Source organism: Crassostrea angulata, chromosome 5, assembly GCF_025612915.1.
Source record: "Crassostrea angulata isolate pt1a10 chromosome 5, ASM2561291v2, whole genome shotgun sequence".
NCBI classification, from domain to species: Eukaryota; Metazoa; Mollusca; class Bivalvia; order Ostreida; family Ostreidae; genus Magallana; species Magallana angulata.
In genome coordinates, this window is record NC_069115.1 from 36,908,012 (window position 1) to 36,926,788 (window position 18,777).

Sequence of the window (18,777 nt, forward strand, 5' to 3'; positions counted from 1 at the left end):
AATTCATTATATGTTGTATTTTTATGTCTGTTTTTCAAATATTAGGGAGTAGCGATGTTCCCGAGCTCAAAAGGACTACATGCCCTAAGGGCTTGCACACCTAATATAAAAAAATAATTCCCGCCCTCACCTGAGGTTTACCACCCGGTGAATCTCAAATCTTCAGTTGTTAGCATAATTTTTGAAGTATCAACAAATTATCAACTAAAAAATGTGATTTCTAAAATTACGATAACAGTGTGTCTTGTGATTCGGCGCTGTTGAGTGCAAATATTGACTTTTAGCTCAAAATATAACACATGTGATTTCAATAGTGGAATTAAGAAAATGATATTGAAAAAAACCCAGTCAAAAGCCGTACAGGGGATGTCAGGGACATGCACAGGGGTATACAGTGGCTTACAGGGGATGACAGGGGCGTTCAGGGGGTGACAGGGGCTTACAGTGGCACACAGGGGGATGTGTACAGGGGCGCACAGGGGATGACAGGGTATACAGGGGCTCTGTACAGTGGCACACAGGGGATGCACAGGGGATGACAGTGAAAACACAGGGGGTGACAGGGGAAGACAGGGGATTTTCATACGGACAGGGTTTTTTAGATCCAGTAGTGTAATACTTTAATATAAAACAAATAAAAACAAATATCGTTGTATACACGTTGGTAATGCAGCATTTTAATAAACTTGTATGGGCTTCAAATAGCCTTCGAGATTAGAACCATGGGAAAAGATAATTTTTTCGGTGGTGTAAGTGATTATTTCTTATCTTTATTATTGTTAGAAGCATTAGCAAGATAAATAGATTTAAGTCTCGAATTTTATAGCAATGCCTGACAGGAAATGGCTCAGTTGTGTTTTGGTTCGCAGGGTTCTCAAATATCAAATCACCTTTAAATGCTAAACATGCTTACATGCCGCGTCAATGTTGGAGATGCCCAAAAGTAATGCATATTAACCAGTAATAGAATAAAATACATGAACATTTTAAATGTTGCTACCCGATGTACATTCCATCAAACGATGAGTTTGCCTGACTAAACGTAGTTTATCGGACACACATTAGTGGAAAGTCCAAAATGACAAAGCATATGTTCTATCCAAAAAAAAAAAAACAGCCCGTGGGTTGATATAATTATGCAAGGACAGTCCAAATATGAAGGAGAATGCTATAATATAATCTAATGTAACATATTATAAAACTATACCACTGTCCGATGCTTCAGGGAAGAAGTCCAGTCGTTGACTGAGCATTTGGAAGTAGAAGATGAAGGCACTTACACCCTGGATGTTATGTTTTTTTCTCATAATAACGACTGCAAACTCTACGAATTTAAGAGGTTATACAGATATATAAATACGTATGAAAACCTTTGAAAATTTAGACCAATACACTTAATTTGCAAATGGAAATTGCTTGACCTGGAATGTATTTGCAGTTGTAGGCGATGAATGTGTGTACTCGAAGATTGACCAAATTCTCAACGCAAAGTTTAATAAAACAACACAGATTTGTTGTCGGTCAGGTGTCCATGCGAGATATCGAGAGGAAATGGAAATTGGTTGTTGTGGTGGCAAGTATTAAAACAATGTTTGAACAACTCGAAATTTTGTCTATATACGGAATAATTTTCTCATGAGCAAATCGCAATTTGAAAAAGAAGAAAGATAGCATATTTAAAAGATTTTTGGCTTTTAACTTATGGAAGAAAAAATATTTTTGTACTATACTTTTGTTGTAATTTTATCTTATGTGAATTGAAATTGTTGATTGCTGATTTCAGAAGGAATTTACAAACTTCAAATAGAATTGTGTTACAACGATCAAGTGTACGTAAAGGAAATGCAAACAAACTGTGATTGCAAGTGTGGTAAGTTTATCCTTTTATCATGCAGTATATAACTCTTGTCGTTTCAAACAGTGTATATATTTGATTTCCTACATTTAATTAGTATTTGACGAAGAAAATAGCTTTCAAACACTGTAAAAATTGACTAGCACATAAAGTTTGTTGAGGTTATTTCTTTCTACAAATTTAATTGCATCATTTCAAAAAAAGGAAAACAAAAATGAATATCAAATAAAAAGAATTATTGTTTACATTTAATCTTTATTCTCTCCAAAAATATCCCTTAAGGCTTCTTTCAGATTATCATGTTAAAAAATCTTAATTTTATTTGTCATTTTATTTTTTCATTTTATAGGAAAAACAAATTTTGAGAAGGACAAGAACAGAGTGAAATCAGGTGTGCCTAAAGTTGGCTCACTGCGGACTCGTCATAACCGTTGGAAAGAGTTGAACAGATTGAAAGAAAGGTAAAAGTAAAAATTTGAACAGCCAAACAAATAATAAATTTAGGTATAAAAAAGTGTAGACAAATTTCATTTTTGTGTCAATTTGAATATGCGATAGATTGATTTTAAAGCTGTAAAAGATTTAGAGTAATTATAATGAATTTGTCTTAAAAATCATGTCAATATATATTTTTGTAGGTGCAGAAAGAAATATCGAAGCAACTCTAAAATTTTGTTTTGCATCTCGAAGTTACGGACAACGAAATCTAAAAACATCAAACATATCTTAATATCCATACTTAGTGGCAAATCCTTTTTTATAAGAGTTTGATTTTGAGCCAATAAAAATATGAAGATTCATTTTACGTTGTTCAAACTTGTGTATTTGTATTTAATTAAATCGTAACAATCAACATTTTCTATCTATGAAAATTAAAATAATAGTTTTTCAAAGACTTTTATTTGGAAGATCTAATCATTACCGGAACGTAGTTGTTTACCTTTTCTTTAGAAAACACGTTATTCTGTAAATGTAACGTTTTGCTGTTTCAATAATATACGTTGATATTTGTTGTCGGAAGAGGCGGTTTATCTGACACAGTGAATAACTTTAAATAATGGTAAAGAGTATGTGAACACTGAATGATATATGTTTTTTACAAACACATTTAAAACATCCCAAATAGCTGAATGGTTTGAAATATTTGGAAGATAAAATATGCACATAAACAACGTAACTTTCTATGTCTAGTCGGATCTTCTCCTTCATGTCTCCTTGTAAAACGACGTTGTCGGTAAAGATTACAAAATATTATGATACATGTACCTTGGATATTCAAAATATGAGATAGAATACTTTGTTGCGCGAAGTACAACCGTTTTAGTTTTTTTTTTTAGATAATCATTTTATATCATTGCTGATATGGTTTGCAGCCTACATTTACTTTAAAAAGATAGAGTCATTGTAAAAAGTTTGAGTCTGTCTAAGACATGATATGAAGAATTATGGGGGGGTTGTGAATGCATTTAGAAAGAGAATCAAATAAATCATTCGTTAAAATTAAATAATTTAATTATGATCTTATCAACATCGTTATTTTTTTTTATAAACGCTTAACTGACAATGTTTCTTAGCTATAAACATCCACTTACTGTAAAATAACATCATTGATTTCGTAATATTTGCTAACAGGCATAAAAACAAAGCCTTTACTCAGTATGTTAATTCCCGATTTTCGATAGTCAAGTCATGCAAGAGTTATCCTTCGTGAGTGCAGGTATTGTTCACTTCCGGTTATAAACAATAACATGGGGAAAAATTACTGTACCGTTAAAGACTGTCACAATGTCTCTGGGCGTATTGGTAGATTTGGTAAACCGGTAAAACTGCATGAATTACCAAATAAACAACACCTTCGCACTGCGTGGCTTAGAGCTATAAGCCGTAAACACTTTAATCCCAAGCGAACTCAGGTAAGAATTTCTCTCAGTAAATTGGAGGCACATACAAATCGCCGCCACCTTACATGTTATAAAAAACGCACTTTCCTCATCAAATCAGGACCCTCTCCCTTGCCTCTTTCTCTCTCTCTCTCTCTCTCTCTCTCTCTCTCTCTCTCTCTCTCTCTCTCTCTCTCTCTCTCTCTCTCTCTCTCTCTCTCTCTATCTCCCCCCGAAAGCTTATTGATGATGAACTTTTTCATTGGAGGCACTTACAATTCGCCGCCATCTTACATGTTATAAAAATCGCACTTTCCTCAACAAATCAGACCCACTTCCGTGCCTCCCCCCCCCTCTCTCTCTCTCTCTCTCTCTCTCTCTCTCTCTCTCTCTCTCTCTCTCTCTCTCTCTCCGAATGCTTATTGATTATGAACTTTTTCATTGAATTCAGGTGTGTTCTGACCACTTCCCTGAAGGAAATGGAAGGACTTGGAACAATCAAGTTCCAACCCTTTTCCTTCCTCACAAGACAGTGAAATCAGTTAAAGTAAGACTGTCAACGAACAGTAATAAGATGAACATAGAAAGCCCAGTCCAGGCAGTAGATGTTAATGACCACAAGTGAGTACTGTAACACTTTGTATCATAATAACATGTTATACTTTATCATGTATATAAAAAAATATTCTATTTAAAAAATCAAGTACACATATTTGTAACCATAATAACCTGAATGAACATTTTAACAGTGTTATTTACTTATATTTATTATTTATTATAAAAGTCAGATAATGAGCATAACTATGCAATTATTCTGAGAATGTCAGAAATATGATCCTTTGACTATGGTAGTTTAAAAGTTTACACAAAATCAAGTGTTCGTTACTATTGGAAAAATTGAATTGTAAATTTTAACATTAACTATCTTATTTTTTCAGTTATTCTGTACATCAAATAGTGAAAGGACCATCCCCCCAACATCCAAATTTAGATATCGATCCTACTGATAGCAAAGCTAGCAAGGATATTCTGCCATCCTCTTTGGACAACTTCTCGAACTGTGAACTCCCAGAGATAACCATTGACGATATTAAGGACAATAATGACAAAATGTTGTTTTATACTGGACTCACTGATTATGGCACATACAAAGCATTATTTGAAAGCCTAATACAACAAGGAGCAGACAAGCTTGTGTTGGATTCTTCAGCTATGAAAACAGAAACTGATGCAAAGAAAGGGGGAGCCAAAAGGAAGCTTAGAATTGAGGATGAATTTTTTATGGTTCTCATTCGATTAAGGCTTGGTCTTTTACTCAAAGATTTGGAATTTAGATTTAAAATTTCGTCTGGAAGAATATCAAGGATCTTCAAGGCATGGATTCAGTTAATGTGTCAGTGTTTGCAGACAATTGTTTTTTTTACCACCATTGAAAGAGATGAAAGCGATTCCTAAGTGTTTTGAGAAGTTCAGAGATACTCGTATTGTCTTGGACTGTACAGAAATATTTGTTCAAACTCCTTCATCTCTACAAACCCAGAGTCAGACTTTTTCCAACTACAAGGGCCACAATACACTGAAGTCTTTGATTGGCATCGACAAAATTGGAGCAGTAGTTTTTGTATCTCGTCTTTGGGGTGGATCAGTATCGGATACCCAGATAACCAGAGAAAGTGGACTATATGATCTCCTAGAGGAGGGTGATGCTGTTATGGTGGACAAAGGATTTATACATATTAAGGGCGATTTATCACAACGTGGAGTTAAATTGTACTGCCCTCCTTTTCTGACCAAAAATCAATTTACCAAGAAGGAAGTTGAAAGCACCAGGAGGATTGCATCTGCACGGATACATGTTGAGCGCAAAATGGAGCAGATCGAGAACTTTTGTATTCTGCAAGGAGTTATACCAATAAGCTTATGTGACATTGTAGATGAAGTTTTTTTTGTGTGTGCATCTCTGACAAATCTTTTACCACCTCTTGTAAAGTAGAACTAAGTACTAGGATATATGTTGTATCTGTGATAATCATTATAACATGCACACATATATCATTGTTATAAATCTAAAATGTGCATTTTTGATAAAATCTTATGTAACAAACATGAAAATAAGAAGACAAATGAAATTTTTTGTACATGTGTTTATTGAATTTGCATATCATTATCAATTTAATCAAATTCATTGTTCACATATATATCTATAAATAAAATTTGCAATACCAGTACATATTTCTATAGTAATAAATAGATTTCTTTGATTATGATATAAGGTTTACATCGAAATGTCCATTAATTTATTATTTCATCAGGACCGGGTACTTGAATTCAATAACATGTTCCATGGATCTTTAATACATCCTCCAGGCTCAAGAGAGTAATGAAGGAATCATGTTGTCAATATAAAACTCATAAAGTTTCTTCTTTAATTTATCCCAATAATCTGCATCAAAGGAGACCTCAACTATTTTAAAGTCTTTTTTAGTGTACAAGACAAAATCACATGTATCAATTTTGCAAATGGCCATTTGACCTTGCACCTGACTGTAATATCGGTGTGTAGACTTTAATGATATTTCATTTGTATCTTCATCATATATACAGCAAAAGCCACTCAATTTGCAAGCTTCAATAATTGTTTTTTCCCTAACACTGTATGGACATTTTATTTCTAATAATTTCCTTGAATCTTTTTTATCACAATACACAATACCATCAGGACTTGATCCCAGATATGCATGATGCTCACTTAGGAACAAACCACAGTCGACTACATTTACTTTCTGTTTGTTAAAAAGTTTTTTATGTGCTATGTATCTTTTTCGAGCAATTGGTTCATATTTTCTTCCCCACCTTAATGTTGGGGTATCTATGGAGTCATGACATTTTCCAACAAATTTTTCGATTAGTTTTTCAGGGGATGTTGAATCCTTACGGACATATACATCATGAAAGTTGGAACTAGTTATTCTGCATTTTCTTGCAGTTTTCCACATTTCATTTTGATTTTGACCACGTGTTCTAATTTCTAACTCTTTAATTATGTCAAGAGATACATTAGATATTGCTTCTATTGCTTCCTTAGCTGTTGAACAGGGGCTTATCAACTCTTTAGTATCAATGTATTTGTCAGACTTGTAACTTATGTATTCAGATGTTTCCACCTCTTCAAATCGAGCAACATTTAAATCGCTATGAACTTCACAGTTTTATTCAGGTGTTATCATTTGCAATAAAACAGCATTTGAATTGATGTTGCTCAGCTTACAACACAATTGTGTTCTGAAAGAATCATTTGGTACAGGAGGGGGGAATTCACATCTTGATTTTTCTGAAGGTTCTTTACCATATTTAAGTTTTTTGAATTGAATGTTTTACACCATGTCCGCCTCTCGCTTTCTCTTGCTTGGCTTTGACCACTCGCAGGGCTTTGATGTACATGGCTCTTCATTTTTGTCTGCTGTGTTTATATCTTCCAGGGAAAAGAGAAGGCCTGCAATATGGATGCACCCCTCACCAAGTCTGAAATTGATAATTTTGATAAGAAATTTAAAGTTTTAAAGTAACACGTCGATAAAATTTAAATGCCTTAAATTAATAATGATATGCGGTATAAATGTATACATATAGCTACATGTATAATTCCTTGATAAAGGGCTTCCATGTGCTGATACTAGTGATAACAAACACTGTATAATTCAATTGGTTACTACATACTTAAACATAAAATGACGTTAGTATTAATTTTTAGGGGAAAAATTCTCAAAAAATTAAAATAAACAATACTATACCCTGCAGGACACGAGCAATATGCCTTTGTTATAGTGTATGGAGAATCTCATGAAACTAATATCCATTGGTTGTACATTCCCTGTTTCATAGATGGGCTGCATTTCGAACGGATATAGCAAAATGTGCTTTCTTCGGAAATTAAGTTAATCATTATTTTTTGTACGTATCCTTCCTTAAAAAAGTTAAAACCTCTGATAAATTGACGATAACACTCCATCTTTTCCTTGTCTTCCGTCCGGTGACTGCTGTGTAATAGGTAATTTTCAACATCATTGTGAGATATTTTTGGAATTAATTGTATTTCAGAAGTCCAGCCGGTTTTTAAAGAGTCTATTGAAACTATTTTTTCATCGACTAGATTCGGCTCAGAATTGACAACAGACTTAATATTTACATCGTCATCCTTGTTTGTTTCGTACGCTCTTCTCGCCAGTTCAAGCTTCGTGCCGCTTATTTTTTTACTTTTACTCTTTAAATACGACTGAATATCGGTTTTCTTGTAATTAAGAATATCTTTTATCGTTGTTTTACTATCTAAATGCATAATGTTTGTTTCAAATAATAGCGGGGATTTGACTTTAGGCTTACTTTCAATTCTACCGGAAGTGTTTATACCTGCATTCAAGAGCGATAACTCGTGAATCAAAACGACGGGATTGTGTATAAACAGTTGTAATGAATGTGTCGCAAATTTGCTTGTTGTGTTTTTAATTCGTTACAGAATTGCACCAAATACCTTCTTGATTTTTTGATTCTGCATGCAGAATTTTGATCGTTAGCTAAACTAATGAGATCTACAGAAAAGAATTTAAATGACACATATATAGGTGAATGGGTATTCAGAGTCTTTATTCGTAGCACAGATAATTTTAAGGTTAAAAGGATATAATGGTTTTTTATTTTGCTCTTTAAATGGATAAACTTCATTCATAAAAAAACCACAAGACTTTAGTATTCCTGGCTTATCTGACACAGGGTATATCTTTCAATTATGGGAAAGAATATGTGAACTCTGAAAGATATACGTTTTTTTAAATACAGAGGTATTAATACATCGCAAATTGCTATATAATTCAGAATAAATGTATTGTTTTTGAATGTATATCGTGTTATAAATACGGGTTGGTATGTGTTCAAATGTTCCATAAAACCCGAAGACATACATCTAAATGTAATACCTTATTTCTTAACATTTGTTGCAAATTATGACAACAATAATGCTCCTTTTTGTGATGAACTAGAAAGCCGCTTCGACTAAGATGACTTAACCAAAAAATAGCACAACAACGTTTCTAGTGTTTGAATATAATAATAAATAAATGTGACATTACTTTTGACAAGATAACACTTTTCTGTAGTAATAAAGTTTAACAGAAAAGAAAATTCACTTGTCAAAGTGAAAAAAAGATAATTAAAGCTTGGCGGAATAGTATCAGTTCTGCTAAAGTCGCAGAGCGGTTGGGAATTTGAACACAAGGCGATTGAAAGTTGAGTTAGAGTCTATTTTGGCATTTTCAGGGGTAACTCTATCGCAAAATCAGATTCAAGAGCATAATGATTTTCATCCGACATTATAGAGGAAAGCAATTTTAACTTTTAATTATATAATAATAATATATTTTTAATTCTATTTCGGAGACGAATTGTGAAGTAAACAAGTCTAATAATGAAACACAATAACTTGAATTTTCCTTTAGGTTTTTTATGTCATCCACATCTCAATGAAATATAGCGTATCGTTGTGTCGTCAATAAAAAAACCAAATTATTTTAATTCTGGTCACGCTTAATTGCTAAAGCCTTAGTCACAACTAGCCGTCTGTGATTGGTAATTGTGCAACGGGTTATTTTCTGTACTAGCTGCCGTGTCTGATAGTAAGCCAATCGAATAGTTTCAAGTTATTTTACTTAATTTCAAGAAGTCTAGTGTATAACATGAGGCCGATAAAAAACGGTAGAACGGTTGAGCTTATTTTATCAAATGCATGTACATTTATGCCTCAAGTGGATTAGTTTGCTGAATCCTTAAAGGACCTTTGCTATGAATTATTGACCCGTAATTGTTTTGAACTCTTTATCGGAGACATGTTGTAAAAACGTGATACATAAGAACAACTACATATCATCATAAAAGATGACACGGTTTTGTTTGCATTTTCAACTGTGACTGTCAAGTTATTGTCATCCTGAAAACATTAAATTTCAAAGCAAGAGTACTTATTTGACCTTCTTGATTTATAATCAGCTTTGATATTTAACGTATATTTATATTCATATATAATTAAATGAATATCTCATGAAATTTTGACTGAGTGTCAATATAGGACAATACAATCCCTTCTTACCGCTGCAACCCGAGGCATTTCCCTTTGATCGACAGTGGTTGTATATGAAATGGTATGATAGTCGCCCGCATGGACACTTGAGTGAGTTCTCGCCTGATGCTCTCGCTTCCGGCAACGTTAATGCCCCCACCTTATACTAACATCCGTGACAGTATGAGGAATATTAACGTGGTTTCAACTACTCTTTGTCGGAAATACCACGTCATATCTTGGCAGACCGAATAAACTATTCCAACATCACAGAGAATATAAATAACGCAAAGGTAAATAAGTTGTAAAATTTGTCTATTAAATTTTTAAAAATAAAGTTCAGTTAACAAAAACGAATACTTTTTTAATCACGATACAAGTCATGCTTTGTTTCTTTAAAAGCCTTATTTATTTTATGCTATTTTAAAGCAAGAGTTATGTGATCTACTCAGAGATATTTTGCAAGTCGTTATTTGCAAACTTATCATTGTTCTTATCACCAAGATTTAATGTGAAACAGATGTGGTTTGAAAATCAAACCGAAAATGTTTCTATGAATAGTTTTAGGAAACTACAATAATTATATAGCATCACTCACTTTATAAAACAATATTTATATAGAACGCATGCTTTTACTGATCTGCTAAATTAAATACTTCTAAATCAATATATGTGAGTTAATGACTGGGCCCCGCTTTCCCCCAGGAAACATTTGTCTTAAATAGAGAGAGTTGCCCCCACCCCACTTTTTTTTTTCATTTGGCTTGTCAAACTTTTGGATCAGTCTCTCCCACCCTTTCAATAACGATGTTAATCGTGCCTGAATTGTGCTGCCTAACTCCTACTAACCTTTTTATTAGCAATCATTTAGTTCAAATGTCTCTTATTACCACATGCAGAGGATCTCCTTTAGTTCTTGGTATATAAAGATAGATTTGACAGATAAACTGATGCTACTTATTTGTCTCATTTGAATTCTAAACGCATAACAGGGATATGGTGGGTAAAGTTACATTTACCTGTGAAGCAGCAAATGCTTTCAGGGCTGTTAAACTATGTTATACGAAAGAAAAGTAGTCTTGTTAAAATTGAGTTATTAATCATAGTTTAAATGCTTGAGAGCACACCAGTGCAATTATATACGACAAAATGAAAACACGAATATTTCAGCTATTTATTCTTTGCATAATAAGGAATGTCCTAATGGTAGTCAATCCATAAAATCCATGGTTCTTGTTTACAACGTATATATGATGCAAATAAAATGTGACAGAAATGGCAAGGAGAAAAACCTTTATTTGCTGACACATTTTTTTTGGAAAGCTTGTTGCTATTTGACCGAGATCTTTCTTAAACGCCTTACATGAGGCTTAGTGTAAAAAAGTTCAATAAATAAGTTGAAACTTTCCATTGGGTTTCCATGCATCCCCCTCACAGCTGACTAATACTTTCTTTGTTTGGCCAAAAAAATTAAAATGTTTATGTCCGATTCTGGAGACATTGAAAACCAGAGCAAGAATGTTGAAGTGTCGTTAAGTAATATCGTGTATTATTCAAAGGTATTTAAAAGCTACCGATTCTTATTACATGATTAAAAGAGCAGCATTTACAATGTATATACTACTTGTATTTATGTAAAATAAAATACTGATTTTTGTCAAAATTATGTTGTGTAGTTGACGTTCAGTACAAAATAATAGACAACATACAAAATGCATTTGTAATTTACAGACGTTGAAACATCTAGGCTGATATCTTGATATCATTATTTATAAAATTTTATTAAACTGTTAATACTAAAAAAAATCGATTTGAAATGCGTAAAAAGTTTGCGATTTTTTATCATAAATTAAAAAAGTTGCATAAATGTTCACGCGTTGATATAAATTGTGCATGTAAATGATTATGCTTATTTTAGTAATTATAATTATGAACTGAGTTCAATTAAGTGTGAACATTTCTTTTCTTGACTCAATATCAACATTTAAGTATTTTTATCAATCTTTGTATGTGCTCTTCAATCAGGTTTTTAGCTTTATGTCAAATATATTACATTACATGTATGAACGTTACAATTAATAGCTCCAAGATAATGATTTTTTTTTCAAGTTTAGCGTATTTGTGTTGAAGTGTGGTAAAAAAAAGTTAATTGCTTTCTGAACTGCCCAATGGATTTCCACACCTCTCTCTTTAATCGCCCCCCAAAAATTTTTTCCGAGTCCTAAATTAAATCCAAGTGAACTCATAAAATAACACACAGAACTCTGAATACATAATTTACATATTTTTAGAATCCAGTTTATTCAGCCAATTTAATGGTGTGTGTAATGGGTGTATTTATATAGCAAAAGAAGTGTATATAGGCAGAATGTCCTCATTTTCAAGCGCAGATTATACAATGAGCACGATAAAGACATGAACCCGTTGTAGCTAGTCCATTAGATAACCCATTCAACTTGTTAGCAAGCAAACGGCCAAAACGTTTCTTTCAGATAATGTTTAGAAAATTCTAATTTTAAACAAGTGATAATTTTGGCAAGTGAAAAATGTTAGTATTTCTATTGTAAAATAAATAAATGAATTTGACTCTTTCAAATTCCTATCAATAAAGGCATTGGTTTATTTAGAAATTTAATAACGCATCCAAGTACTTAATTCATTAGTGACCAGAACCTCAGTTGTAACTTGGCATGGTCACAATGTTTTGGTAAGCCGTTCAAATCAATCACAATTTGAGTGGCAGTCGACGAGATTTAAGAGAGATACAGGAGTCATAAGTGTTTAGTATATAAACAAAGTTTAGGCCATGTCTGTATGGTTTTTTCCTTTGAATGTTGACAAGAATATGTAAGGTTTAGACCTAAAATGGATATGCTTGAAACCGTTTATTTTTGTTCAAAACGATTTAGCAGACAGAAAAATCAGCTTGAAATATAATTTTTACTGGTTTATTGAACTAATGTAACACAAAAATATGGCACGAGCTATTGTGAGATATATGTTTGCTTATCACTCTTTAATTGACATCCACGTTTTGGTTGTTTAGAAGAGGATGACGAAAGCAATTTAACAATAAACAATATAAAAAATGACTAGATCGTGACCATGCCCATTTAATATTTGATTATTATATAATACAGAGATTTTAAAAAGCTTATTTATAAATATCTGTAAGTCTTAATATTGATGGGTTAGACATTAATTTTGTACGAAAACAAGGGTAAAGATTTTTGGACAAACTTATATTTAACAGCCGAACGAATACGTTTCTATACTGACTTAAAAATGTAATTCTTTCCTGTAGAAGACCATTTGATCTTCTATGCATGGTATCAATAATTTTTTTAAATCGAAAATAATTTGTGCATTTTTTGAGATATCGTATTATTGAAAGAACAAAACAGACAAAAAATTACCAACCTTTTTTAAATTCATGATTGAAAAGATACCATTCCTGTAGGCATGAATCACATTTAAAATTGTTAGATATCGTCTGCATGAAAAAGCTTAAAAATTTATGTCATATTTTCACGGGTATTGTTTTAGATTTAGTGGATATCAAGGATAAATATAGATATGCTGAATTTTTTTTCAATTGAAATTTGTCCATTGTAAATTATCTTCTGCCTTTACCCCCCCCCCCAAAAAAAAAAATATATAAGGAATAAGCATATTTTTTTTTCATTTGGAATGCTTGATTTTTTAACATTTGATCCGGTGCATTAATGAAGGTATAGATCTGGAGAATGCATATGAGTGATCCACACTGACACAGTTTTTCTTGACGATAACTTATTTCAAATTAAAAGGGTTTTGACAGATATTCACTTTTTGTACAAACATCCAAATATAAGTTTTAAAAAAACCCTATGATTCAAGACAAAGTGTCCGATACCATCCTTTTTGCCCTAATTTAATCAATGCAGATAATATGATAGAATATTCTATTTAATGTGAAGGAAGCATTAAAAAGGAACTTTGATCGTGTTTTAAAGATTCATTTATATACAACTTTTGATTCGCCTTTTTAGATACTTTTGTTCAATATACCCAACAAATAATCAAACGAATGCACTTAACTTTGCAAAATGTCAAGGTAAACCACATTGTTCTTTATTTATGTATAATGCCAGATTTTAAATCTCAGTTTGCCATGTGAAACTTTTTATTAAGTAACTGTAATGAGCAATGCATTGTAATTGCTATTTAAATTTATGATTGAAAAGATACCTTTCATGTAGGTATGAATTGTCGTAACGAACTTTTGTGAATTAAATCATTGACATAGTTTTGCGCCCTGGGGTAATCCTCGAAGTAACCTAATCTGTGTTGTTTGTTAGACTTACAGATTTGCAAGTAGTGCGTACATTCTATTTCATTTCAAAATATAAGTAACATTATATATAAACGTAAATAATGCAGCAGTAGGTCGCGCAACATTTAAGACAACTTGAAGGAGCTTAAAATAGTAACCTTAATTATAAGAACCATGGGGAAAAGGTACTTTCTTGGTGGAGTAAATATTTTTTTCCTTATTTATCAAAGTATGACCAAGATTGATAAATTTAAGTCTTTAAATTTCAAACAAGTGTCTTACTTAACAATATATGGCCCAGTGGCGTTTCCGGTACGCAGTGTCATCAAAATATCAACTCACCATTAAGGTTATGAATACATGCAGGCTTCGTCAATGTTGTAGATACCCACAGCTACCCAAAGTAATGCATTTGACATATCAACGGCAATTGGTTAATTCATTTTTTATCTGACAAGATAAGGATTCATCGATCTTGAAATGTGTGATATTGTTAGTGATCGTCAGCATATTAAAGCTTAACAGTTTTAACTAGAAGTTTAATTTAAAATTGCATATTTAAGCCATTTGCCTACTAGAAACAACAAAGGTTTTTTTATTACATTTTTTATCTGACAAGATAAGGGGACATTGATCTTGAATTGTGTAATATTGTTAGTGATCGTCTGCATCATAAAGCTGAAAATTTTAAAAATTAATTTCATTTCATATTTTCTTGGGTAATAGTTTAGATCTAGTGGATATCAAGTATAAATATAGATGTGCTGAACAAATTTTCAATTCAAATTTGTTCATTGCAATTTATTTCCACCTTTAACTTAAAAGAACGTAAGAAATACGCAAATATTTTTCTTTTGAAATGCTAGATTTTTTCATCATTTGAGACGATATATGAATGAGGGTAGAAATCTAGAGAATGCTTACAAGTAATCCAAACTGGCGCAGTTTTTCTTGAAGATAACCTATTTAAACTTAAAAGGGTTTTGTAGGTACATGTACTTATTTCTTTTTCACAACCATCTAAATATATTCTTAAATAATTATAATCCCTTATGATTAAAGAAGATTTTCCAACTCCACCCTTTTTTTCGTAATTTAATCAGTGTAGATAAATATGATAAATTAATCGATGTGAGGCAAAAAATGTTTTCAAAACGAGCTTTGATCGTGTTCTAAAGCCTCATTGATATATAATTGCTGATACGCGTTTTTAGATACCGGATTTCAATGCACACAAACGTGTCATAAAAAATGTCAAGGTAATTATAACCTCAGCATTCTTTTTAAGTGTATCATGCCAGATTTGTATTTACAGTTTGTCCTATAAATTTTTCATTCAGTATTTATGACAAGCAAATACTTTATAAATGCTCTTTAAATTAATGATTTCAACGATATCTTTTTCGTAGGATTGGACTTTCATGAATGAACCGTTCACATATTTTTGCGCACTGTATATTTAATCCTCACTATAGCGTTTTCTTGGTTGTTTGTTTAACTAATATGTTTCACATTTTATGTCCTGTACCATTACATAACAAATATAGCATTGGAATTTTAATAAATATAAAACAATCATTTTAAAGTTCTGACTTACACTTTGCAACAAAATTGCCATTTGTTTCATTGCTTTGATATGTGTTGTTTTGTCGTCGTGTGTTGTTCCAAACGTTCTTCGATTCAATTGTTTGAATGTTAAATATGATCCTTTATTATAAAACAAACAAATTGATATCTTTATATATGAAGATTATGAAATCATACAGACTCAGTCCATTTTAACCAGTCAAATTAATAAAGTACATGAAAATATTAAATGTTGCTGCCCAATGTACATTCCATCAAACGATGATAAAATTAACAACTACCTGACAATATGCATTTTATCGGACACAGATTAGTGGCCAATTAAACATAGCGGAAAATCCAAAATGACAAATCCCAAGTTCTATCCAAAAGAAGATAAAACCCGTGGGTTGATATATGCAAGGAAATTCCGAATATGAAGGAGTATGCTATGATATACTCTAATATATCATATTAAACAAATACACACTGCCCGATTCTTGAGCAAAGAAGTCCAGAGACCTTGGGATCAATATTTTTCAAGAAGAATATGAAGGCGTTTACATTCCTGATGCTAAGTTTTCGTCTCATAATAACGGTCGTAAACTCTACGGATTTAAAAGGTATGTACTGGTACATACATACGTATAAAAACCTTTGAAAATTTAGACCAATACACTATTTGCAAATGCAGATTGCTTGACCTGGAATGTACATGTAGTTGTAGATGGAGAATGTGTATATTCAAAGATTGACCAAATTACCAGCGCAAAGATTAATCAAACAACACAGATTTGTTGCCGGAGATCCGGTGTCCATGCGAGATATCAAGAGGAAATGGAAATTGATTGTTGTGGTGGCAAGTATTTAATAAGTGTTCAAACAACTCAAAATTTTGTTTATATACGGACTACTTTTCACGAATATGAAAAAGGGAAAGAGAGAATATGACAGATTTTTTGCTTTAAACTTATGCAAGAAAACATTATAGTCGTACTATTTTCTGTTATGTTATCCCATGTGAATTGAAGTCGTTGGTTGTTGATTTCAGAGGGAATTTACAAACCTCAAATAGAGTTGTGTTGTAACGAGCAAGTGTATGTAAAGGACCTGCAAACAAACTGTGATTGTAAGTGTGGTAAGTAATCCTTTTATAATGCATTATATACTCTTGTCGTTTCAAACACTAGATTTTATACATTCAAATTAGCCTTTGACAAGAAAATAACTTTTAAATACAGTAAAAATTGACTAGTAAATAAAGTTTGTCAAGAATATATCATGGGTATATTCCAAAACATTAAATTGCTTCATTTTAAAGGAAGAAATCGAAAATGAATACAAATTAAAACGAATTATTGTTTAGATTTAATCATCGTGCTTTCAAAAGTATCTCTTTAGTCTCTTTTTCGGATCATCATGATAAAAATTAAAAATTCTTTTGTCATCTATTTTTCATTTAAAAGGAAAATCAACTTTTGAGAAGGTCGAGAATAGAATAAAATCTGGTGCAGCTAAAGGTTCCTCACCACAGACTCGTCAAAACCGTTGGAAAGAGTTGAACAGTTTGGAGAAAAGGTAAAAGTCAATATTTTCATGAATGTTTCAATTTGAATATACAATAGACAATTTCCAAGCTTTAAAAGATTTAAAGTAATTTTATAAAACTTGTCATGAAAATCATGGTATATTTGTGTACGTACATGTAGGTGCAGAAAGAAATATCCACGCAACTCTAAAATTTTGTTTTGCATCTGGAAACTACGGACAACAAAATCTAAGAACAGCAAACATATTTTAATATCCATACTCAGTGGCAGCTCCTTTTTTTATAAGAGTTTGATTTGGAGCTAATAAAAATATTAAGACACATTTTACGTTGTTGTTTCTATTTGTATTTAAGTATGTTGTAAAAATCAACATTTAAAAATTCAAGTATGAACATTTTTAATAAATGTTTTTCAAAGACATTTTTTTGTGGAAAATCAAATCATTACCCAAATGCAGTTTTTAAACTTTTCTTAAATATTTCACTCAGTCATTTTCTGGTATTTTATCAATTTATGAAAAAAAAGTGAAACAGCATTAAATATACACATTTATAAACCTTCGCTTTTCAACTGAATTATTTTGTTACTTTTTCATTCTACGTCCATAATCTGCCTAAAGTTACGTAATGTTTAATTATGATGTCACGTGGCGTAGGAACACACAGTTGAATATCAAAAATGTATTCCAGGAGTGACATCTATCAAATATTGAGATAAACATATGATAAATATATATAGAAGCATAAATAATAAATATGTTGCAAATGTGCTTGTTCTAGAAATACAATCTTATAATTATAAAGTGCTGATTGATTTATAAATCCAAGAAGCCGCGAAAAAACATGCAGGCGTTTTCTCAATTCGTTTAAAAATCGTTCCGAATACCGTCTTGATTTTTTTATTACGCATATTTTGATCGTAAGCAAAAATGGTGAGATCTACAGAAAAGAATTTAAATGACACATACATAGGTGAATGGATATTCAGAGTCTTTCAGGTAATATAGAAGGGTAGTTAAAAATATCAAATATTATTTTGCTCTTAAAATGCACAAGCTTCATTCATAAAAATAACAAGTATTTACCACACCGAGCAGAGCTGTAATAATGAATCACCAAGAGTTGAATTTTTTCAAGTCAATCTACATCAGTTTTTTAAGTATATATATTCCAAACAGTAAATAAGTAGTCAGAGATCTCTTAACTACTTACATGTATTGGTACATGTGTCTCTAGAACAACACAACAATTTCAATTTTTCAACAACAACAACACCCAAAAAAACAATATATACACATGGTTAAGAACTTTATTTGCTCCGTTTAAATGAATGCTTTTTGTTTTTAGATTTATAATTTGAATGTATTCGATATTAATAGTTAACATGTAAGATGAAATATACTTTAAATACATAAAAATATACACGGACAGATAAATGCAAAACGCAGTATTTTACATTTTACACAATCTAAAGCATGCGGTATTTTAATTTTGTCTGATAAAATT

The 18,777-nt window shown here is 31.7% G+C and overlaps 3 protein-coding genes and 1 pseudogene across 3 annotated transcripts; 3 read left to right on the plus strand and 1 right to left on the minus strand.

Annotated features, from left to right (window-relative positions):
- The first annotated feature begins 1,387 nt into the window (after positions 1-1,387).
- Positions 1,388-2,626, plus strand: LOC128186154 (uncharacterized). The gene is made up of 4 exons (XM_052855896.1): positions 1,388-1,573; positions 1,784-1,870; positions 2,205-2,316; positions 2,494-2,626. Exons 1-4 carry the CDS (start codon positions 1,552-1,554, stop codon positions 2,624-2,626), a joined length of 354 nt encoding a protein of 117 aa, XP_052711856.1. The 5' UTR covers positions 1,388-1,551.
- Positions 2,627-3,562: 936 nt separating this feature from the next.
- Positions 3,563-5,852, plus strand: LOC128184768 (uncharacterized). Its single transcript, XM_052854356.1, has 3 exons — positions 3,563-3,768; positions 4,187-4,356; positions 4,674-5,852. The coding sequence occupies exons 1-3, from the start codon at positions 3,604-3,606 to the stop codon at positions 5,188-5,190; spliced, it is 852 nt and encodes a 283-aa protein (XP_052710316.1). The 5' UTR covers positions 3,563-3,603; the 3' UTR covers positions 5,191-5,852.
- Positions 5,853-6,035: 183 nt separating this feature from the next.
- LOC128184767 (uncharacterized) lies at positions 6,036-8,071 on the minus strand (annotated as a pseudogene).
- A 1,810-nt stretch (positions 8,072-9,881) lies between these two features.
- Positions 9,882-17,585, plus strand: LOC128185978 (uncharacterized). Its single transcript, XM_052855698.1, has 6 exons — positions 9,882-10,134; positions 16,053-16,345; positions 16,444-16,581; positions 16,774-16,860; positions 17,189-17,300; positions 17,432-17,585. Exons 2-6 carry the CDS (start codon positions 16,273-16,275, stop codon positions 17,574-17,576), a joined length of 555 nt encoding a protein of 184 aa, XP_052711658.1. The 5' UTR covers positions 9,882-10,134; positions 16,053-16,272; the 3' UTR covers positions 17,577-17,585.
- Positions 17,586-18,777: the final 1,192 nt, after the last annotated feature.